Raw genomic sequence first — 21424 nt, forward strand, 5'->3', positions numbered from 1 at the left:
TTGAAATAACTTGAGTGGCAATTAAATTAACAAATATACTGAATACTCAACTTCACCCACCCACAACCCATTAGTCCCATCTTTTTCTCTTTTAAACTTGCATATTCTCCTACCACTTACCTGTCATCCATTCCCTCTTCGTTAAACAGTCAGATGAGCGATTAATTTTATATTGTTTAAAAACACACAAACCATAAATAAAACCTTTTAGTTGGTGTCACTCTTACAACCTGCTTTCCCCTTTTTCAATTATGAGTATAATGCAGGAAAATATGGGGGAATAATTGAAACGTTTGTTACTTCGCTTTTATGAGGATTATACTAAATAGAATTGACTCTCCTTGTCCTTGGTGGTTTTAGAGCTATATTTGCCTTTGAAATCTACTTACTGTCAGAACATGTGTTTCTCTTCTGTGCTGAAGCTGCGCATACTCAAAGAAAATGGACTCGGGCAATTGCTAAGGTAATTATCTATTCCAGATAAGTCAAGAGCATTTGCACTGTGTGTGAAGTTGGCACTATTAGCTTAGAATCTTGGGAGAAACCAGGTTTCAATACAAGTGAATTTGGATCTGGAGAATGTGGAAATGTGTTTCTGCCCACAACTTCTTAATGGAAAATATCTGTTGTTATAATTGCTTCTGAAGCAGGCATAAAACATAGATCAGAATAATCTTGAATTTTAAGGTAATAACTGTATTCAAAAGCACTGGTTGAACACATTAAGGGGAATCAGGTTGAGGAGACACTGATTTCTGATGTCTCAAAATATTGATTTCCTCCAACCCTCATTGCTTAAAAACAAACAAACCCTGCTATTAACAAATGCCCAAGTCCTCTGGTCGAGGTCATCTAAAGACTGAGTTGCAGTATCATCAGTATAGTTCTGCTAATTGTTTTTCTATGCTAGTTTTTACGGTGCTTAAAAAAATTCTGTTGTGTGTCATTTTTATTTTTAAGCAACCTTGAGCCTCTAATATATGTGATGTAAAGTCAAGCTATAATTATTTTAAAGTTAAGAAATAGGTCATGGACCATTTCAATATTTGGGAAGTAAAGTCAATCTGAATTTTACTTAAAACTCAACAGGTCATACGGCATTTAGTGCAGGGGCGGGTTTAGGTTTGATGAGGCCCTAAGTTACTGAAGGTAATGGGACCCTTTATATGTCCAGCTGTCCTTTGTCAACAACAAATTGTCGCTGTTTTTTGTGTTGAATATATGCTGTATGGTAATTTATGGACCTAATAGGTATCTAAAACCATTTGCACATAATAAAATATGTATTTTATCAAAGTAATTGTTGAACTGAAATACAATTAAGAAGTACCGTATTTTTCGCTCTATAGGACATACTTTCCCCCCTCCAAAAATTAAGGGGAAATGTGTGTGCGTCCTATGGATCGATCGCAGGCTACTTGGCTTCAGCGATAGCAACGCGAAGCCTCCGAAGCGTAGAGGGAGCGCTTCCTCCGTGCTCCGGAGGCTTCGCGTTGCTTTCGCTGAAGCCTGGAGAGTGAGAGGCGTCAGTGCGCACCGACCCCTCTCGCTCTCCAGGCTTCAGGGATAGCCACCTGAAGCCTTTAGAGTGCAGCGTGAGTTCCCACTGTGTTCTGGAGGCTTCAGGTTCCTTTCGCTGAAGCCAGGAGAGTCTTGCCTCTCCCTGCCGGAGGGGTTGCGCATGGCTAAAGAGGAAGCCAAAACATCGAGCAGGATCCATCCTGCTCGCTGTCTTGGCTTATGCCATAGCTGCGCGCAACCCCTCCGACAGGGAGAGGTTGTGTGCAGCCTGTACACTGCTCTTTGGGGCTGGGGGGAAAATAAGATTTTTTTTCTTGATTTCCCCCTCTAAAAACCAGGTGCGCCCTATGGTCCGGTGCGACTTATGAAGTGAAAAATACGGTATATTTTTGGGGGGTGCGGTAAGAGAGTGGGGCCCTAAGCTATAGCTTGTTTAGCTTATCCGTAAATCCGGCACTGATTTAGTTTCTAGTATTGATTTTTATGTGCACTTATTTTCTTTATTTTCATTTGGAATAGCACTTTGTACCCATCGTTGGCAAATGTCTTTTGGAGAGGGACTATGATCTGATTGGCCAGCTGTACTACAAAGACTGCCAGAACCTTGATAACTGGAAGAAAGGCTGGTTTGCCGTAGAGAAGTCAAGCTTGTATTTTTGCCTGGAACCAGAAAACTCTCAGGAGGATTCCATGTATCTACGGAGGCTCCAGGAGCTAAGTAAGACTTTGGAAACATCATGGGTTTAAGAGCTAGTTCATAGAACTTTACTTGCTTGAAGGGCAAGACACACAGAGATGCTGTGTGTGTCTCTGTGTGTGTTGGCGTAATAAACTTCCATAACTGGGTATCCAGTGGTATGGGAGTTACTTCTCTGTAACGTCTTCCCACTCTTCTTGAGCAATGCATGGATAAAGGAAATGTGGGCAAGGCCAATGACATAGCTTCTTCCTGCACGATGTCACCCTCAGAGTATTGAGCAACATTCACATGAGAAGGAACCGATTACAATAATACCCAAATTTACAAACTATGACAAAGTGACTCCCACACTGATATGGTAATGGGTGAACTGCGTGAGATGATATATAGATAGATGTAAGGTAAAGGGACCCCTGGCCATTAGGTCCAGTCGTGACCGACTCTGGGGTTGCGTCGCTCATCTCGCTTTATTAGCCGAGGGAGCTGGCGTACAGCTTCCGGGTCATGTGGCCAGCATGACTAAGCCGCTTCTGGCGAACCAGAGCAGCGCACGGAAACGCCGTTTACCTTCCCGCCAGAGCGGTACCTATTTATCTACTTGCACTTTGATGTGCTTTCAAACTGCTAGGTTGGCAGGAGCAGAGACCGGCAACGGGATCTCACCCTGTCGCGGGGATTCGAACCACCGACCTTCTGATCGGCAATTCCTAGGCTCTGTGGTTTAACCCACAGCGCCACCCGCGTCCCTATAGATAGATGTAGTAGATTTATAAATAGATAGCTGTACATCCACACACACACACATTTTGGTATAATGAATGAAGAGACATTATTTCATCTAGTCCAATTCCCTGCACTGCACAAATCTCAACTAAAGCACCCATGACAGATGACAATCAAACCTCTGCTTAAAAACCTCCAAGGAAGGAGAGTTCACCAAATTCCAAGGGACTTAATGGTTTCTTGTCCCACTATAGAAATGTTAATTTACTCAGCTGGTCTAAACGATGGCATTATCACGGATTGCTCCTGCTAGGAAGGGGAAGTTTGCATACATTTGGGCTCCAACTGAATTGCCACAGGGTGTACTTTTTGAATTCCACTGCCATAGAACCCCAACCTTTATGTACCCCTCTCCCCTTTTACACCCTTGTATATAGTTCCCAACCTAAGAGCTGAAATATTTCTGTTGACTTCACTTGACTGTCCTTAATAGGAAACATATTCATTGCTTTACTTGTCTTCATTATTACTCACAGAGAGAGCTGCCTGTTTCACCTTTCCTAGATGCCAGCTTCCATTTAATGCTTACCCAGAGACTAATGATTATTAAAGCAGATTTCCAGGCTCAGCTGCTGTTGCTGTTTTGCAGTATAACTTCCAAAAGATTGATTCTGCTTTTTTTAAATGTTGTGTGTCTGTTTTAAACTTCCATTAGGCAATTGTAAATGGTTTGGTTTCTTTGTCCATTTTTCAGCAATCAGCAGCATAATCCAAAACGGAGAAAAAATAGATGTCCTGCTTTTGGTTGAGAAAGGAAGGTAAGGGATAGTTAGGCAAAAATGCGTATCTCCTATATCCAAAATCTTATTCCAGATTCATAATTGCTTTTCTATCATCTCTATCTATCTATCATCTATCTATATCTATCTATCATCTATCTATCTATCATCTATCTATCTATCTATCTATCTATCTATCTATCTATCTATCTATCATCTATCTATTTCTATCTATCTATCTATCTATCTATCTATCTATCATCTATCTATCTATCTATCTATCTAATCTATCATCTATCTATCTATCATCTCAACACACACACACACACACACACACACACACACACACACTATTCTAAAATTTAGTGGGGCAGACATATTATCTTCCATGCATGTCTGGAAGAAAAAAAATTGGTATGTCGTATTTTCATATGTGAAAATGATGCTCTCAGCCTTCACCTCTGTTTTCACATGCATCACATAATTAATGTTAATGTGGAGCTGCTGGGTCTAGACCTCACCCCCAGCCATCGTTTTGCTATAACACCCAACACCCATGCATTGTTGTAAGATTTGTGAACAGAAGCAGAAATACACATCTCATGAACTGCTTCTGGGTGCACCAGTGTTCATGTAAGTTTCTCCTTTTCACCTTTCCTTCACAATGTCCAGAGGTTGGGAGGAAGGGCTCATGCAGCAGGGTCCACATAATGTCCTGCATGCATGAATAGGACTATAAAGCAATTCTTGCATCATCAATAATTATTGTAGCAGTTAGCCCCAAACTATTAATCCCTTTTGTTTTAAAGATGTCAGTGAATATGGGGATATGCAGCTTGTCCACCCCACATATGCATTTTGAAGTGAGACCTTTGCATCAAGATAATTGACATAATGAAACGAGCTTTCTTTACCTTCTAGTTATTATTAATATGGTATTATGGGCATGTATGAAAGTTTGAAGAATAATGTGATAAAAAAGGCTGGTTCTGGACCTTGCAAGTTGAAGTTTAAGGATGAAGGAAGTTTTTGCCTGACTCTAAGGGGTTAATTAGCTCATCTATGCTAGGATCACTGCCTGCCTTCATGGATCACTGCCTTGCCATGGCGAAGGGGCTTGAAGAACTCAGAGAAGCTATGAACTATGCCGAGCAGGGCACCCAAGATGAACAGGTCATAGTGGAGAGTTTTGACCAAACGTGATCCACCTGGAGGAGGAACCGGCAAGCCACTCCAGTATCCCTGCCAAGAAAACTCCATGGACAAAGACAACAGGCATATAAAAGTTATGACGCTGGAAGATGAGCCCCTCAGGTCGGAAGGCGTCCAACATGCTACTGGGGAAGAGCGGAGGGCAAGTACAAGTAGATCCAGAGCTGATGAAGCGGCTGGGCCAAAGCCGAAAGGACGCTCAGTTGCGGATATGCCTGGAAGCGAAAGGAAAGTCCAATGCTGTAAAGAAAAATATTGCATAGGAACCTGGAATGTAAGAACCATGAACATGGGTAAGTTGGAGGTGGTCAAAAATGAGATGGCAAGAATAAATATTGACATCCTGGGCATCAGTGAACTAAAATGGACGGGAATGGGTGAATTCAGTTCGGATGACCATCATATCTACTACTGTGGGCAAGAAACCCGTAAAAGAAATGGAGTGGCCCTCATAGTCAACAAAAGAGTGGCAAAAGCTGTACTGGGATGCAATCTCAAAAATGATAGAATGATCTCGATACGAATCCAAGGCAGACCTTTTAACATCACAGTAATCCAAGTTTATGCACCAACTACTGGTGCTGAAGAAACTGAAATTGACCAATTCTATGAAGACTTACAACACCTTATAGAAGTGACACCAAAGAAGGATGTTCTTCTCATTATAGGGGATTGGAATGCTAAAGTAGGGAGTCAAGAGATAAAAGGAACAACTGGCAAGTTTGGCCTTGGGGATCAAAACGAAGCAGGGCAAAGGCTAATAGAGTTCTGTCAAGAGAACAAGCTGGTCATCACAAACACGCTTTTCCAACAACACAAGAGACGACTCTACACATGGACATCACCAGATGGGCAGCATCGAAATCAGATTGATTATATTCTCTGCAGCCAAAGATGGAGAAGCTCTATACAGTCAGCAAAAACAAGACCTGGAGCTGACTGTGGCTCAGATCATCAGCTTCTTATAGCAAAATTCAAGCTTAAACTGAAGAAAGTAGGAAAAACCACTGGGCCGGTAAGATACAATCTAAGTCAAATCCCTTATGAATACACAGTGGAAGTGAGGAACAGGTTTAAGGATTTAGATTTGGTGGACAGAGTGCCTGAAGAACTATGGATGGAGGCTCGTAACATTATACAGGAGGCAGCAACGAAAACCATCCCAATGAAAAGGAAATGCAAGAAAGCAAAGTGGCTGTCCAATGAGGCCTTACAAATAGCGGGGGAGAGAAGGCAAGCAAAATGCAAGGGAGATCGTGAAACATACAGGAAATTGAATGCAGATTTCCAAAGAATAGCAAGGAGAGACAAGAAGACCTTCTTAAACAAGCAATGCAAAGAAATAGAGGAAAGCAATAGAATGGGAAGAACCAGAGATCTGTTCAAGAAAATTGGAGATATGAAAGGAACATTTCGTACAAAGATTTCCATAATAAAGGACAAAAGTGGAAAGGACCTAACAGAAGCAGAAGACATCAAGAAGAGGTGGCAAGAATACACAGAGGAATTATACCAGAAAGAAACGGATGTCTCATATACCCCAGGTAGTGTGGTTGCTGACCTTGAGCCAGACATCCTGGAGAGTGAAGTCAAATGGGCCTTAGAAAGCACTGCAAATAACAAGGCCAGTGGAAGTGATGGTATTCCAGCTGAACTATTTAAAATTTTAAAAGATGATGCTGTTAAGGTGCTACACTCAATATGCCAGCAAGTTTGGAAAACTCAGCAGTGGCCAGAAGATTGGAGAAGATCAGTCTACATCCCAATCCCAAAGAAGGGCAGTGCCAAAGAATGCTCCAACTATCGCACAATTGCACTAATTTCTCACGCTAGCAAGGTTATGCTTAAAATTCTACAAGGAAGGCTCAAGCAGTATGTGGACCGAGAACTCCCAGAAGTGCAAGCTGGATTTAGAAGAGGCAGAGGAACCAGAGACCAAATTGCAAACATGCGCTGGATTATGGAGAAAGCTAGAGAGTTCCAGAAAGACATTTACTTCTGCTTCATTGACTATGCAAAAGCCTTTGACTGTGTCGACCATGGCAAACTATGGCAAGTTCTTAAAGAAATGGGAGTGCCTGATCACCTCATCTGTCTCCTGAGAAATCTCTATGTGGGACAAGAAGCTACAGTTAGAACTGGATATGGAACAACTGACTGGTTCAAAATTGGGAAAGGAGTACGACAAGGCTGCATTTTGTCTCCCTGCTTATTTAACTTATATGCAGAATTCATCATGCGAAAGGCTGGGCTGGATGAACCCCTAGCCGGAATTAAGATTGCCGGAAGAAATATCAACAACCTCAGATATGCAGATGACACAACCTTGATGGCAGAAAGTGAGGAGGAATTAAAGAACCTTTTATTGAGGGTGAAAGAGGAGAGTGCAAAATATGGTCTGAAGCTCAACATCAAAAAAACGAAGATCATGGCTACTGGTCCCATCACCTCCTGGCAAATAGAAGGGGAAGAAATGGAGGCAGTGAGAGATTTTACTTTCTTGGGCTCCATGATCACTGCAGATGGTGACAGCAGCCACGAAATTAAAAGACGCCTGCTTCTTGGGAGAAGGGCAATGATAGGCCTAGACAGCATCTTGAGAAGTAGAGACATCACCTTGCCAACAAAGGTCCGTATAGTTAAAGCTATGGTTTTCCCAGTAGTGATGTATGGAAGTGAGAGCTGGACCATAAAGAAGGCTGATCGCCGAAGAATTGATGCTTTTGAATTATGGTGCTGGAGGAGACTCTTGAGAGTCCCATGGACTGCAAGAAGATCAAACGTATCTATTCTTAAGGAAATCAGCCCTGAGTGCTCACTGGAAGGACAGATCCTGAAGCTGAGGCTCCAATACTTTGGCCACCTCATGAGAAGAGAAGACTCCCTGGAGAAGACCCTGATGTTGGGAAAGATGGAGGGCACAAGGAGAAGGGGGCGACAGAGGACGAGATGGTTGGATAGTGTTTTCGAGGTTACCAGCATGAGTCTGACCAAGCTGCGGGGGGCAGTGGAGGACAGGAGTGCCTGGCGTTCTCTGGTCCATGGGGTCACGAAGAGTCGGACACGACTAAACGACTAAACAACAACAACAACAATGCTAGGATGTCTGTGTTATCATCTGATGTGGTTTTTGTACTTTCACGGGTAATTATCACTGTGCATTTCTGCATTTTTTGCATTTCCTTTCCTTCTGACCTCCCTGTTAACTGTTCACCATGGCCCCAACTCTCTCTCTCTCTCTGATACCGATGTGTCTGTCTATCTACGTATCTATATCTATCTATCTATCTATCTATCTATCTATCTATCTATCTATCTATCTATCATCTATCTATCTATCTATCTATCTACCTACCTATCTACCTATCTGTCTGTCTGTCTGTCTGTCTGTCTGTCTGTCTGTCTATCTATCTATCTATCATTTATATCTATCTATATCTATCTATCTATCTATCTATCTATCTATCATCTATCTATCTATCTATCTATCTATCTATCTATCTATCTATCATCTATCTATCTATCATCTATCTATCTATCTATCTATCTATCTATCTATCTATCATCTATCTATCTATCATCTATCTATCTATCTATCTATATCTATCATCTATCTATCATCTATCTATCATCTATCTATCTATCTATCTATCTATATCTATCATCTATCTATCATCTATCTATCTATCTATCTATCTATCTATCTATCTATCATCTATCTATCTATCTATCTATCTATCATCTATCTATCATCTATCTATCTATCTATCTATCTAGCTATCTATCTAGCTATCTATCCTCCAACTCTCATACCAATGTATGACTGTCATCTATCTATGTATGTATCATCTATCTGTCTATATCTATCTATCTATCATCTATCTATCTATATCTATCTATCTATCTATCTATCATCATCATCTATCTATCTATCTATCTATCTATCTATCATCTATCATCTATCTATATCTATCTATCTATCATCTATATCTATCTATCTATCTATCTATCTATCTATCTATCTATCTATCTATCTATCTAATCTATCCTTCCTCTCTCTTTCTGATACCAATGTCTGTCTGTCATCTATCTATCTATGTATCATCTATCTATCTATCTATCTATCTATCTATATCTATCATCTATCTATCATCTATCTAATCATCTTTCATCTATCACCCCCCCTCTCTCTCTCACACACACAGAGACAGACAGACAGACAACCCTGCAACTCACAATAATACTTCCTTCTTCTGATGAAATGTACAATAGTCTACAAAAGCTTATCCCATTATAATTTTGTTAGTCTTTGAGGTGCAGCTAGTTTCTTAGATTTGCCTTGGTTGTTGGCCAGGCAGTTCTGAAGTAATCAACTATGTAAATGTGTTGGGAATACAAAGAAAGATAATGCTTATCCACACTATGTAAATACTGCATTAAAATGCAGCTTAACAAAATAAATATTCTGAATTGCAAGTTTCTAGAGTATTTTTTAAAAAGAAAGAAAGAAAGAAAGAAAGAATCATGCACAGTCAAGCCCTTGATCTAGCCAGCATGGTCTGCTCCAACTGTGTGATAGCAACTCTCCAAGGTCTCAGCTTTGCTCCTCAAGCTCCATTGAACTGGAAATGTCAGAGATTGAAGTCTGGACCTTTTGCAACTTAGGTGCTCTCCTTCTGGGTTTTTGGCCTCTAAAGTAGGAATGGGAACCTATTGTTAATGTATTAAAGGGGAAAAAAACAAGGTTAGAATATGTTAAGATTAATTACAGGACAGAAAATAGATGAAGACGGAAAGGAATTGCTGAAACAGTTACTGAAGTGGAATACAAAAAGGGAGGCGTGAGGAAGTCAATGAAACAAGTGAATGAAAGTTAAGATTGAAAATATTGGAAGTGTTTTTAATTGTTTTTGTTTTGTTTTGTTTTTTCAATGTTTTATGTAGTGTTTTTGTTTTTGTTTTTGTATTTTGTTATGTTGATTTGTTTAATTCTTTTTCTTTCTTTTTGTAATCTTTAAACTCTTAATAAATATTATTATAAATAAAAATAAAAAATAAAGTAGGAATGGGAACCTGAGACCATCCAGAAATGGTTGGACTTCAACTCCTACCAGGCCCACCCAGCCTCACCAATAGTGAAAGATGATGAGAGCTGGAGTCCCATAATGTTGAAGGACGCAGGGGGAGAGGTTCCCCATCTCTCTTTTGAAGATATCCTGTGCAGCCCTTTCATGTGAACATATGTAGCTACTTTACAGGTATCCTGGTATTTTCTGCTCAAGGACAGAGCACAGGTAAGCCTACACCAGGAGCATGCCTGATGTTAATGTGTCCCATTGGAGCAGGCAACAGAGAAGTTCTAAAATGCTGCCCTGAGCATTGCTGAGATTTGTCTTGTGTTCAGCTGCACTTTTTTGCTATGCAAATTGTATTGTCCGTTTTTGTGAGCCTAGCAAAATGAAAACCACCTTCTGACTGCTGCAGCCAGCCTAGTTATTAGGAGGTGTGTGTGTGTGTGTTTGTGTGTGTGTGTGTGGAGGCTTTATAGCTTCTTGTTTTGGAACTATGAAGGTGTTGCTGGAATGCGTATTAAACTCAGTGGGTATAATGCATGGAACGTGTATTGGCTGAGGTGTATATTTTGGATGTTGTTGTTGTTGCTGTTTAGTCCTGTCTGACTCTTTGTGACCCCATGGACCAGAGCACGCCAGGCACTCCTGTCTTCCACTGTCTCCCTCAGTTTGGTCAAACTCATGCTGGTAGCTTCGAGAACACTATCCAACCATCTCGTCCTCTGTCGTCCCCTTCTCCTTGTGCCCTCAATCCTTCCCAACACCAGGGGTCTTTTCCAGGGAGTCTTCTCTTCTCATGAGGTGGCCAAAGTATTAGAGCCTCAGCTTTAGGATCTGGCTTCCAGTGAACACTCAGGGCTGATTTCCTTCAGAATGGATAGGTTTGATCTTCTTGCAGCCCATGGGACTCTCAAGAGTCTCCTCCAGCACCATAATTCAAAAGCTTTTGCTTTTGAATTATATTTTGGATAACTTTGAATAAAAGGTGGACCAAATTGCTTTATTGCTACAAAATGGCTTCTTGAGAGCTGTTGTTGTTGTGTATCTAAAATGTCTGGTAGAGAAACTGGTTCAAATCTCCAAGTATCCATGAAGTTCACTAGCTGACATCTCTCAATCTAACACAAGGTTGCTGTGAGAATATCTGTCATGTGTGTGTGTGTGTGGTGGGGAGACAAATATATGCCATCTTTGAGTTCCTTGAAGGAAAGGTGGGATATAAATATTAGATTAATACAATCCTTTCTTCAGCACTTTAAATCCTTCCCACACCTAAAAGGTTGCATGCACATCGTACATTTAAAACACATCTTCCCGTCCTGGGAACTGAAGCATATCCCTGACAGAGCTACAATTCCCAGTAACCTAGCAAAGCTCATCTCCTAGGATTTGTTGGGTGCATATGTGATATAAATGTGCATTATGTATGCAGCCTAAATCTCTTACTGCAAAAAGTGAACTTCCATTGTTCTCTTCATGTACATAGCAGTTTTCTGGTCAGAAAATGAAATTTTTCTGACCTTCCATTTCCTGTGAATGTTGGACATCTGAAAAGTGTAATTTGAGGTTTCTGTTCAGTTCTTTCTTAACCCATAAGATAAATCCTCCTGTTTTTCTGCATTTTTTTCTTTTCACACTGCATACACTTGACTTTGAAAGAGAGGAACAGCGCATTATGTTGGAAATTCAGAGAGAAGCTCCTCTAACACTTCAGTAAACTTCTGAAACCCTTTGCAAGGAAAGCCTTGCAAAGAAATAAGTGTTATCTGACTTCAGCGGCTGCCTTGGGAGTCTAACTGTATTCCCCCCCCCCCCACAAAAGAAAGCTTTCCCTCTCCCTATGTCTGCTGTGTGACCAGCCAACCTAACAGTTTCTCATACAGTTCAAGAGCGCTATTCACTGAGCTATACAGTCAAACCTCGGTTGTTGAACGTAATCCGTTCCGGAAGACTGTTCGACTTCCAAAATGTTCAGCAACTGAGGCGTGGCTTCCAGTTGGTTGCAAGAGCTTCTTGCACTCAAGCGGAAGCCTCATCAGACATTCGAGTTCTGAGGAACGTTAGAAAACCGGAGCATTTTGCTTCTGGGTTTTCGGCATTCGGGAACCGAAAAGTTCAAAAACGGAGCCGTTTGAGAACTGAGGTTTGAGGTAGAAGCTGTTTGACTACAACACATGGGTCCTTTGGAAAGAGTCACATTGGGGTTTATATGGTAGCTTGGTCAGGTTTTCTGTACCCTTTCCAGATTGATGTGCATGTAGAGAAAAGGACTCACACATCTAGAACTGAGCACATCTTGGCTGGCTGTACTGAGAAATACTTTTTCAATGAACCAGTTTGACTGGGGTGGAGAATCTGAGGGGAGACTTCACAGAGGGGATTGGAGTTATAGCAGATAGAGGCTCTCCAGAGGTTATACTATTTCTGACACCTGACACTTCTTGTCAGAATTCAAAGTAGCTTGAGGCATTGTTCAGTTGAAAAGAGTTATACTGGTTGCTGGAATCACATTGTGAGTAAGTTGGATACAAGAGCTCTATAAATAACCACATACATCTTAGAATCATAGAATCATAGAATCATAGAGTTGGAAGAGACCACAAGGGCCATCGAGTCCAACCCCCTGCCAAGCAGGAAACACCACCAGAGCACTCCTGACATATGGTTGTCAAGCCTCTGCTTAAAGACCTCCAAAGAAGGAGACTCCACCACACTCCTTGGCAGCAAATTCCACTGTTGAACAGCTCTTACTGTCAGGAAGTTCTTCCTAATGTTTAGGTGGAATCTTCTTTCTTGTAGTTTGGAACCATTGCTCCGTGTCCGCTTCTCTGGAGCAGCAGAAAACAACCTTTCTCCCTCCTCTATGTGACATCCTTTTATATATTTGAACATGGCTCTCATATCACCCCTTAACCTCCTCTTCTCCAGGCTAAACATGCCCAGCTCCCTTAGCCGTTCCTCATAAGGCATCGTTTCCAGGCCTTTGACCATTTTGGTTGCCCTCCTCTGGACACGTTCCAGTTTGTCAGTGTCCTTCTTGAACTGTGGTGCCCAGAACTGGACACAGTACTCCAGGTGAGGTCTGATCAGAGCAGAATACAGTGGCACTTGAATAACCCCCTCTCTCTTACACACCCACCCACCCTCTCACAGGACTAAATCCATTGTTGATTCCATTTCCTGACCCTAAGTGGTGAATTTCCTCAGAAAACACATTGGCAGAGTAAAAAGAAAAAGAAAAAGAAAATAAAGTTTCATGTGTTCACTTCCTCAGTTGTTTGGTGGATATTTATTATGCTTTACTTTTGCTCATGATCTCACTTAGTTATTCCTGAGTGTATCTATTCTGCACAATGTCATACTATCTTATGGGATCTAGCATCTTAAATCTTCTCAACCATTGATTCATTTTTGTGCCTCTGTAGATATTGAGAAATTCAGCAAGATTACAAGGGGTACTATGATTCAAAAGGCTTAAAATAGCCCCCAAATGCAGATGATGTGGAAATAATACATTTTTAATGAAGGACAATAAAAGCTTATATATCCAAGAGGAGTATTGAGTAAATTTATCAAAAGCATGAATTTTTAGAGCTTTTGTTGTCCAAACTGCATTTTGTCATTCATGCAAATTTCCGTGTCAAGGAGGGATGGAGGGAAAAATCAAAATTATTTTGCCCTTTCATGGGAGACTACCTTTTTCTTTTCTTTTCTTTTCTTTTCTTTTCTTTTCTTTTCTTTTCTTTTCTGATACTCAAGAAAGGAAAAAAAACAAGACAAGAATTCAAACAAAACAGTGAGAATGACAATATTAATTACAAATCAATAAAGCAAAAAGCAGTCCTTGGACTATAGGCCCAACCTCCTGTCCATTCCTTGTTTCAATTATCTATTATTTGTTGCCAAAACACATTTTTGTCTTAAATTAACTAATCATTGCTTTATCTTAAATTTCACATCTTTCTTAAATCTACTACTAAGGTTATTCAAATGCTGCCACCGAGTTTAATCTACTGTAGTTGTTTTTCAAATAAACTTTGAAGACTTAGCATTTTGAAATAAATTCCTGTTTTGGTTTGTTCTTTATTTTTTCTGATAAACTATCTAGCTCCGCATAATCTGTTAACTTTTGGATCCATTCATGGGTAGAGGCGATTTCATCATTCTTCCACTTTCTAGCGATAAGAACTCTTGCTGCCACTGTGGCGTATAAAAATATACTCTTCATTTTTTGCAGGATATCCGAATCTGTGATGCCCAGGAGATAAGCTTCTGGTTTTCTCTTAAAGGAAGTCTTTATTTTATTTTATTTTGTATTTCTAAGTGGATACGCTCCCAAAATGCCAGGATTTTTTTTACATAGCCACCACATGTCCCTGATTTATCTCCACACCTCCAGCAATTATTGTATTTTTCGCTCTATAAGACGCACCAGACCACAAGACGCACCTAGTTTTTGGAGGAGGAAAACAAGAAAAAAAATATATTCTGAATCTCAGAAGCCAGAACAGCAAGAGGGATCGCTGCGCAGTGAAAGCAGCAATCCTTCTTGCTGTTCTGGCTTCTGGGATAGCTGCGCAGCCTGCACTCACTCCATAAGACACACACACATTTCCCCTTACTTTTTAGGAGGGAAAAAGTGAATCTTATAGAGCAAAAAATACGGTACTTGGGACACTTGGAGACTACCTTTTTCACAATCCTCAAACTGATATGTGAACCAAACTGTTAACCTTTAAAATCCAAACAGTATGTACACAATGCATATATTAGAGGAAAATCCCCATAAAAATGCATACGTTTGTGAAAAGAACCTTCCAAAATGCATTACAATAGGAGGAACTGCTTGCAGCAATATGCCTATTAATCAACACTGCTTATGTGTTTATTGGGAGAAATTTGCCCAAAGAAGCTGACAAATTTTGAAGAGGATCAAACTATATGTGATTCACTCCACCCTCCCCATCATCCAAGTTAACACTGAGGAGAAATATTCATGTTCTCTTTGAATATTCTCTCAAAAGTGAGAGAGAAGCAGCATCGTGGCTGTTTTCAGCCTTAGGTTATTGCCAGCTGTTCAGTTGGTCTGTGTTCACCTATCCATATGATATCCATCTTGCTCTTTTTCACTAAAATAAGAATCTCTTTCTCCACTCACCCTCTTATTGCTCCTTTCAAAATATTTCCCCAAAACTTTTTTTTTTTTTTTTTGCAGAACATTATATATCCACGGCCACACAAAGTTGGATTTCACAGTCTGGCACAGCGCAATTGAAAAAGCAGCAGGTACAGATGGCAACGTGTTAGAAGATCAGCAGCTCAGCAGAAATGACGTCCCGATTATAGTGAACAGCTGTATTGCATTTGTTATGCAGTATGGTAAGTGGAGCAGAGCATTTGTTCAAGTTCCTGAAAATTGGAGATGCATCCAGATAGAGTACTTAAGAAGCATCTATATCAGATTACATTAGCGGGGCTTGAACTGCTATTTGCAAAGACCACACTTTGTCACAGGTTCACACTGTTGCACTGTGTTATTTGCATGGCTGTGTGTGTGTGTGTGTCTGTGTGTGTCTAAAATGTACAAATGTCTGTGTGTGTCTAAAATGTACAAATGTACAAATGTAAAATGGAGCCTGCATTCAGTCCATAAGATGCATACACATTTCTCCTTAATTTTTGGAGGGAAAAAAGTGCGTCTTATAGAGCGAAAAATACGGTATTTTATTTTTATTTATTAAATTTGTATACGGCTCTTCACCACAAGATTTCAGGGTGGTTCACAGAACAGAAGACAAGCTAAAAACACGTGTAAATAATTAAAGCAAGAAGAGCAAAACAATAGCCCCCACCCTTCCCACAGACACATTTCAAAGGCTGTAGACTATTAATCAGCCAAAGGCCTGGTTGAAGGGGAACGTTTTCACCTGGTGCCTAAAGGTGTATAATGATGACACCAGGCGAGCCTTCCTGGGGAGATCATTCCACAAACAGAGATCTACTACAGAGAAGGCCCGTTCTTGTGTAGCCACCCTCTGCACCTCACGTGGCAGAGACACGGGAAGAAGGCCCTCAGATGCTGATCGCAGAGTCTGGGACAGTTTATGTGGGGAGAAGTGGTCCTTGAAGTATTATTGTTTACTTAAATTTCTATACCAGGTTTAATCCAAGAATCACAGGGCAGTTAAAAAAATACATACCATAGTAGCAAAGAAAAAACAATACAATTTAAAAGATCATAGATTGTTTAATTAGCCCAAACCCTGGGAATGTTTTTGCATGGCACATAAAAGATAGGTAAGAAACGAATAAATGTCCGTACCATTAGGGTACTGTGGCATACAAGCAGATGTACATAGAGTAATCTGAAACTTTAAAGGATTGCAAGCAGTGCTGAATGGAGCTGGAATGGCAAAACATCTGAGAAAAGTTGAGATACCATGTACAGTGGTACCTTGGTTCTCGAACAGAATGTGTTCCAAGAGTCCATTCGACTCCCAGAACCATTCGAAAACCAAGACACAGCTTCTGATTGGCTGCAGGAGCGTCCACCTAGAATCCTGAGACGCCCAGTAGTGGGCGGTAGGGAACCGGTGGACAACCCCTGATTTAAGGCATAATTAATTTTTTTGGAAAGTGATTTTGTGTTACTTTCTCTAAGGTCTGGGTAGCAAACACATCTACCTGAAAGGAGGCGATCCTTCTCGTGTGAACGAACTTCTGGAGTGCTTCAAAAAAGACGCAAGAAGTGTTAAGCTGAGGGCTGGGACAAATCAGCTGGAAGATGTCACTGATGCACTGAAATGCTTTCTGTCTGAAATAGATGATGCACTGCTTACCAAAGAACTTTATCCATTTTGGATTTCTGCATTAGGTAATGTGCTGCATGTTTTCGATGAAGCCGTAGAGACATTGCATCTGTTTTCTGAGCCTCCCCTTTCTGTCCTCCTTCCAAGCCTGAAATTTTTTTTGGAGCTCTCTCTGATGTTGTGCTGAGCCTCAGTGAGGCTCAAAACGCAATGAGATGTCTCATTCAATTCCAGGTCATAAGTGCCTTTGCCCCTCTCTAAGCTCTGGAGAAGGATGGGTTCTAATTAAATATGGTTATCAGTAAACAGAACATGGGGACAAGTGGGTATAACACATTTTAGAACAACAGGTTGTTGAAAGAAGCACAGTGGGGAAAACACCGAGCTGAGGAGGAAAAAACATATTTTTCAGACTGTGGACTAGACTATCTGAGTTGTTAATGGTGTCATTCAAGTGGGATGTATTCCAATCAATATTGTGACCTCCAGGTAACCTGCTCTGAGCAATGAAAGACTCACTTTTCCATTCTACCTATTTGTATGTCTTGCCCAGTTGTATTTTAATCAGCTCTGCCCATTAATTGCATCTATGAGCAAACAGAAGAATCTGCTTTATGGATACTTAGCCTGAGACTCATTGCAGGCGGTACAAGAATACAAAAGTTGCAAGGCGTAACCTCCTTGTTCTCAAAATTGTTTCCCTTCAAACATAGCACGTCAAAAGAGAATTTACCAATATTGTGTCAGTGAAGTAGGGGTGGATTGGCTGAATAATAATCTTAAATGACTAGATGCTGCTGAGATGGCGGATCAATATCCTTCTCTTTTGGATTGCACTGCTGTTAATGCTGGGTAATTTAATCCCCCCCTCTTCTCTATCAGATACACTGGATGAGAAAAAGAGGGTGAAAAAGTACAGCACTTTTATTCGAACACTTCCACCAGTCAATAGGGCGACGTTGGCAGCTTTAATGGAGCACCTTTACAGGTCAGTGTGTTGATAAATCTACTGAAAAGAAGGTATTATATCAGAAAGCTCTCTATGCATCTTCTTTTAACTTTGTCAAAGGTCTTTGGGGAGAAATGAATGTTAGATATACCAGATAGCGTTCAAAATTTTATTTATATACTATCTCAGGAATCCTTGGAATGCTCTAAGGGGCCATTATCATAGCTGACATTTCCCCTCCCTTGCAGAATGCAAATCTTTCCAGGTGGGCTTGCATGTAACATCAAAATATGTTAATAAAATCACAAGAAGCAATCTCAAAACATTACTAGCAAACAGGATCACCAGATGACAACTAAAGATGAGGATCAGCACAAGCCAGTTGGCAGCTGATAGCCCTGTTATAAGAAAAAAACTGCTCCTCTTCTCTGATGGGGTATCCAAGAGCCCATATACAGTCCTTAGGTGTGTTCCCTATTGGTAGGAGAAAATAAGAGAGGCCAACCAGAGTATATTTAGAAGCAAAGCAGCTAGTAAGCCTGGTCTTTATTCAAAGAACTGTTGCAACAGGGTCCCCACTCACAAACATGCAGGAGGGAGGAGAACAAAGGTGTGCAAGCCCTTATATAGACTTTTGAAATTGCCCACCCTGTAGCCCAAGACCACCACCCCAAAACATCATACATACACCACAGAAGGAGGCGGTCTACAGCAGAAATCTTGTCTGCCAGCATACCTGAAAATGCCAGTGAGGTGTAGTGGTTAAGAGCGATAGACTCGTAATCTGGGGAACCGGGTTTGATTCCCTGCTCCTCCACATGCAGCTGCTGGGTGCTAGTCACACTTCTCTGAAGTCTCTCAGCCTCACTCACCTCACAGAGTGTTTGTTGTGGGGGAGGAAGGGAAAGGAGAATGTTAGCCGCTTTGAGACTCATTCGGGTAGTGATAAAGCGGGATATCAAATCCAAACTCTTCTTCTTCTTCACTGATTGCTTTACCTGGGCAGCCTGGTCATTCTTTTGTGATGGTAAAATACTTTAGTTCCTGAAGCCAGGTCACAGGCTCACTCTATTCATACACCAATATGCCCTTAAGACAGGATTTGTAAGCAAAAGACAATGGGGAGGCTTTTGCATTTCCTTCCTCCTTGCAGAGAGAGTCAAAATGGCTTCAGGATTGTTCTCCTGTACTATTTCAGACACGTGGTTTATATACTTATGTATGTGCTTGACTTGTACATTTATGAATATTTAATTTCTATTTGAGACCTTAGAATTCTTACAACAGCCCTTAAGCAATGGTGTGAATATATTGCACAATGTATTATATAACATATTATTATTATTATTATTATTATTATTATATTATATTATATTATATTATATTATATTATATTATTATAAACTGTAATAAGTAATAATAAGCTGTTGCAGTACTTCTGTCAGTCAGGCCCTCAATTTCTGCCAGCACCTTTCTCTTGTACACAGCTGGTGAAGTTTGGGCTACATAAACAATGGCAGTCACCCCTGAAGGTTGAGAATAGTACTATGCATAAGGCCATCTAAGGAACTCATGGGTGAGGCAAGATTTTAACCTGGTGGCTTCCTGGTTCACAGCTCTTCCGCGCTATGCTCTGTCACTGCTAGCCATGACAATCCAATCCATAGCAACTGAAAACTTCCAGATGCTGGTGTATTTCACTTGGTGATGGATCTTGCCGGAAGTGTATTTATTCACAAAGCCTGAACATCTGTATTTTAAATTAACTGCCATGTCCCAAACTGTCTTCGGTGGCAGCCCCACATATACTGCTTCTCGAACCTGGAGGTAGCTGACATTGGAGTCACATCAGTTAACTGTCTGGGAACTGGGAATTTCAATCTGTGTCACCATTAATATTCTACAAGTCCAGGATTATGTATGGAGTGGTTTCATACAAATATACTATTGAATGGGGGAAAGTCCACTTTCTGAGATTTCCACATTGATTTTATTTACAAAAATTCCTAGCCCTTCTAGCTGTGAAGGTATGAAATCTCACAAGCTTAGTGGCGGTGGTGGTTGTTTGCTGAATAAGGTAAAAAAAGCTAAAAGTGAAGGACCTCTGGACAGTTAGGTCTAGTCAAAGGCGACTATGGGGTTGCGACGCTCATCTAGCTTTCAGGCCGAGGAAGTTGGCATTTGTCCACAGACAGATTTCTGGGTCATGTGGCCAGCATGACTAAACTGCTTCTGTTGCAACGGGACCACACAGCACACAGAAACGCTGTTTTCCTACCCGCCGCAGCAGTACCTATTTATCTACTTGCAGGGAATCTACTTGCAGGGAATCGAACTGCCGACCTTCTGATCGGCAAGCCCAAGAGACTCAGTTGTTTAGACCACAGAACCACCCATGTCCCATTTGCTGAATAAGATAGCCAATGGTCAGAAGGTGGCCTTTACGTCCCTCCAGAGTATACCCCTGATTGCCAGATGTGGAGAAGAAGCAACTAGTTTTGGTGTTTTCCATAATATTGCTCTGCTTCTGACCTTCCCAAGGCAGCTGGCTTGTTCACTGTTTCAAACAGTCCTGTACCCTGGCCTAGCTGGAGGGAGCAACTTCACCATACTCTAACAATCTGTTTGTGTAAAGGCAGAACAATCTGTTTGTATGAAAACAGGTGGCAAGAGAATTGTGAGTTAATGATCTAGGAAAAAATGAGATGCATAATTTCATTTTAATGGATGCCTGCTTTTAAGTGGAGGTGCTGTGTTGGAAATGCATGCTGTGTCGTGGGTTGGGGGATTCTTCCCTTACACAAGCCAATGCCTACTGAAGCCTTCTAAATGGATTTATTAACTTTGCGCAGGGTACAAAAGTGTTCGGAAATCAATCACATGGATCCTCACAATCTAGCCATGGTGTTTTCATCGTGCTTGTTTCAGACCAAAGGCCAAACCAGCGAAGAAGTTGATGTGATCGAAGACCTGATTATAAATTATGTGCATCTCTTTGATGTAAGTAACCAGCACATTTATCAGATTTCTCCAATAATATAATTTAGCAAATGGCTGAAAACAGCAATGGGGCATCATAAACAGCATTTTGTCTCATGTTCAGAAATGCTTTCATCAGGCCTGAAAAACACCGTTATCTCTCTCTTTGATTTTCAATCTGAAGGATTTCCTTTTGAAGTTAGACTGACTCAGAGCAGCTAAACCTAAACTTATGGGTTGCACCCAGTGTCCTCCCTTGAGGGGGGAAAAACTTTCTGATGGTCATCTTAGATTACCTGTATACAGGTATATCTTCTTGTCCATGATGTAGTTAGCACACTGAGAGATCCCTGCACTCAAGGAGTATACAAATTAGAAGCACTAAGAGTGGAGACAGTAGAAGGAGGGAAAGAGAGAGTTAAAGAACATGGACAGAAGCAAACCATAGCTGCTTAAAACTGAGGGTTAGGGGTGTGTGTTTTTTTTTTAAAGTTCATTATTCACAGCAGTGACTGGTGACTGGGAGCGGCTGCCAGGACCATATAACACCGGTCCTGAAATACCTACAGTGGCTCCCAGTACATTTCCGAGCACAATTCAAAGTGTTGGTGCTGACCTTTAAAGCTCTAAACGTCCTCGGCCCTGTATACCTGAAGAAGTGTCTCCACTCCCAGCATTCA

General features: G+C 41.0%; 1 protein-coding gene across 4 annotated transcripts in view; it reads left to right on the top strand.

The window, feature by feature from the left end:
* The window catches only part of ARAP2 (ArfGAP with RhoGAP domain, ankyrin repeat and PH domain 2), a 138981-nt gene that overhangs the window by 85827 nt on the left and 31730 nt on the right, over positions 1–21424 (top strand). For all 4 annotated transcript variants that reach the window (XR_013842132.1, XM_079989594.1, XM_079989593.1 and 1 more), the window contains 7 exons: positions 361–463; positions 2041–2239; positions 3699–3762; positions 15223–15386; positions 16669–16881; positions 17699–17804; positions 20618–20765. Coding sequence is in view for 3 of the 4 variants with exons in the window: in XM_079989594.1 (XP_079845720.1) it covers positions 361–463; positions 2041–2239; positions 3699–3762; positions 15223–15386; positions 16669–16881; positions 17699–17804; positions 20618–20765 (997 nt within the window). In the remaining variant the exon portion in view is untranslated. The remainder of the gene's footprint in view (positions 1–360; positions 464–2040; positions 2240–3698; positions 3763–15222; positions 15387–16668; positions 16882–17698; positions 17805–20617; positions 20766–21424) is intronic.

The sequence above is a fragment of the Podarcis cretensis genome, assembly GCF_951804945.1.
Source record: "Podarcis cretensis genome assembly, chromosome: 9".
Lineage (NCBI taxonomy): Eukaryota > Metazoa > Chordata > Lepidosauria > Squamata > Lacertidae > Podarcis > Podarcis cretensis.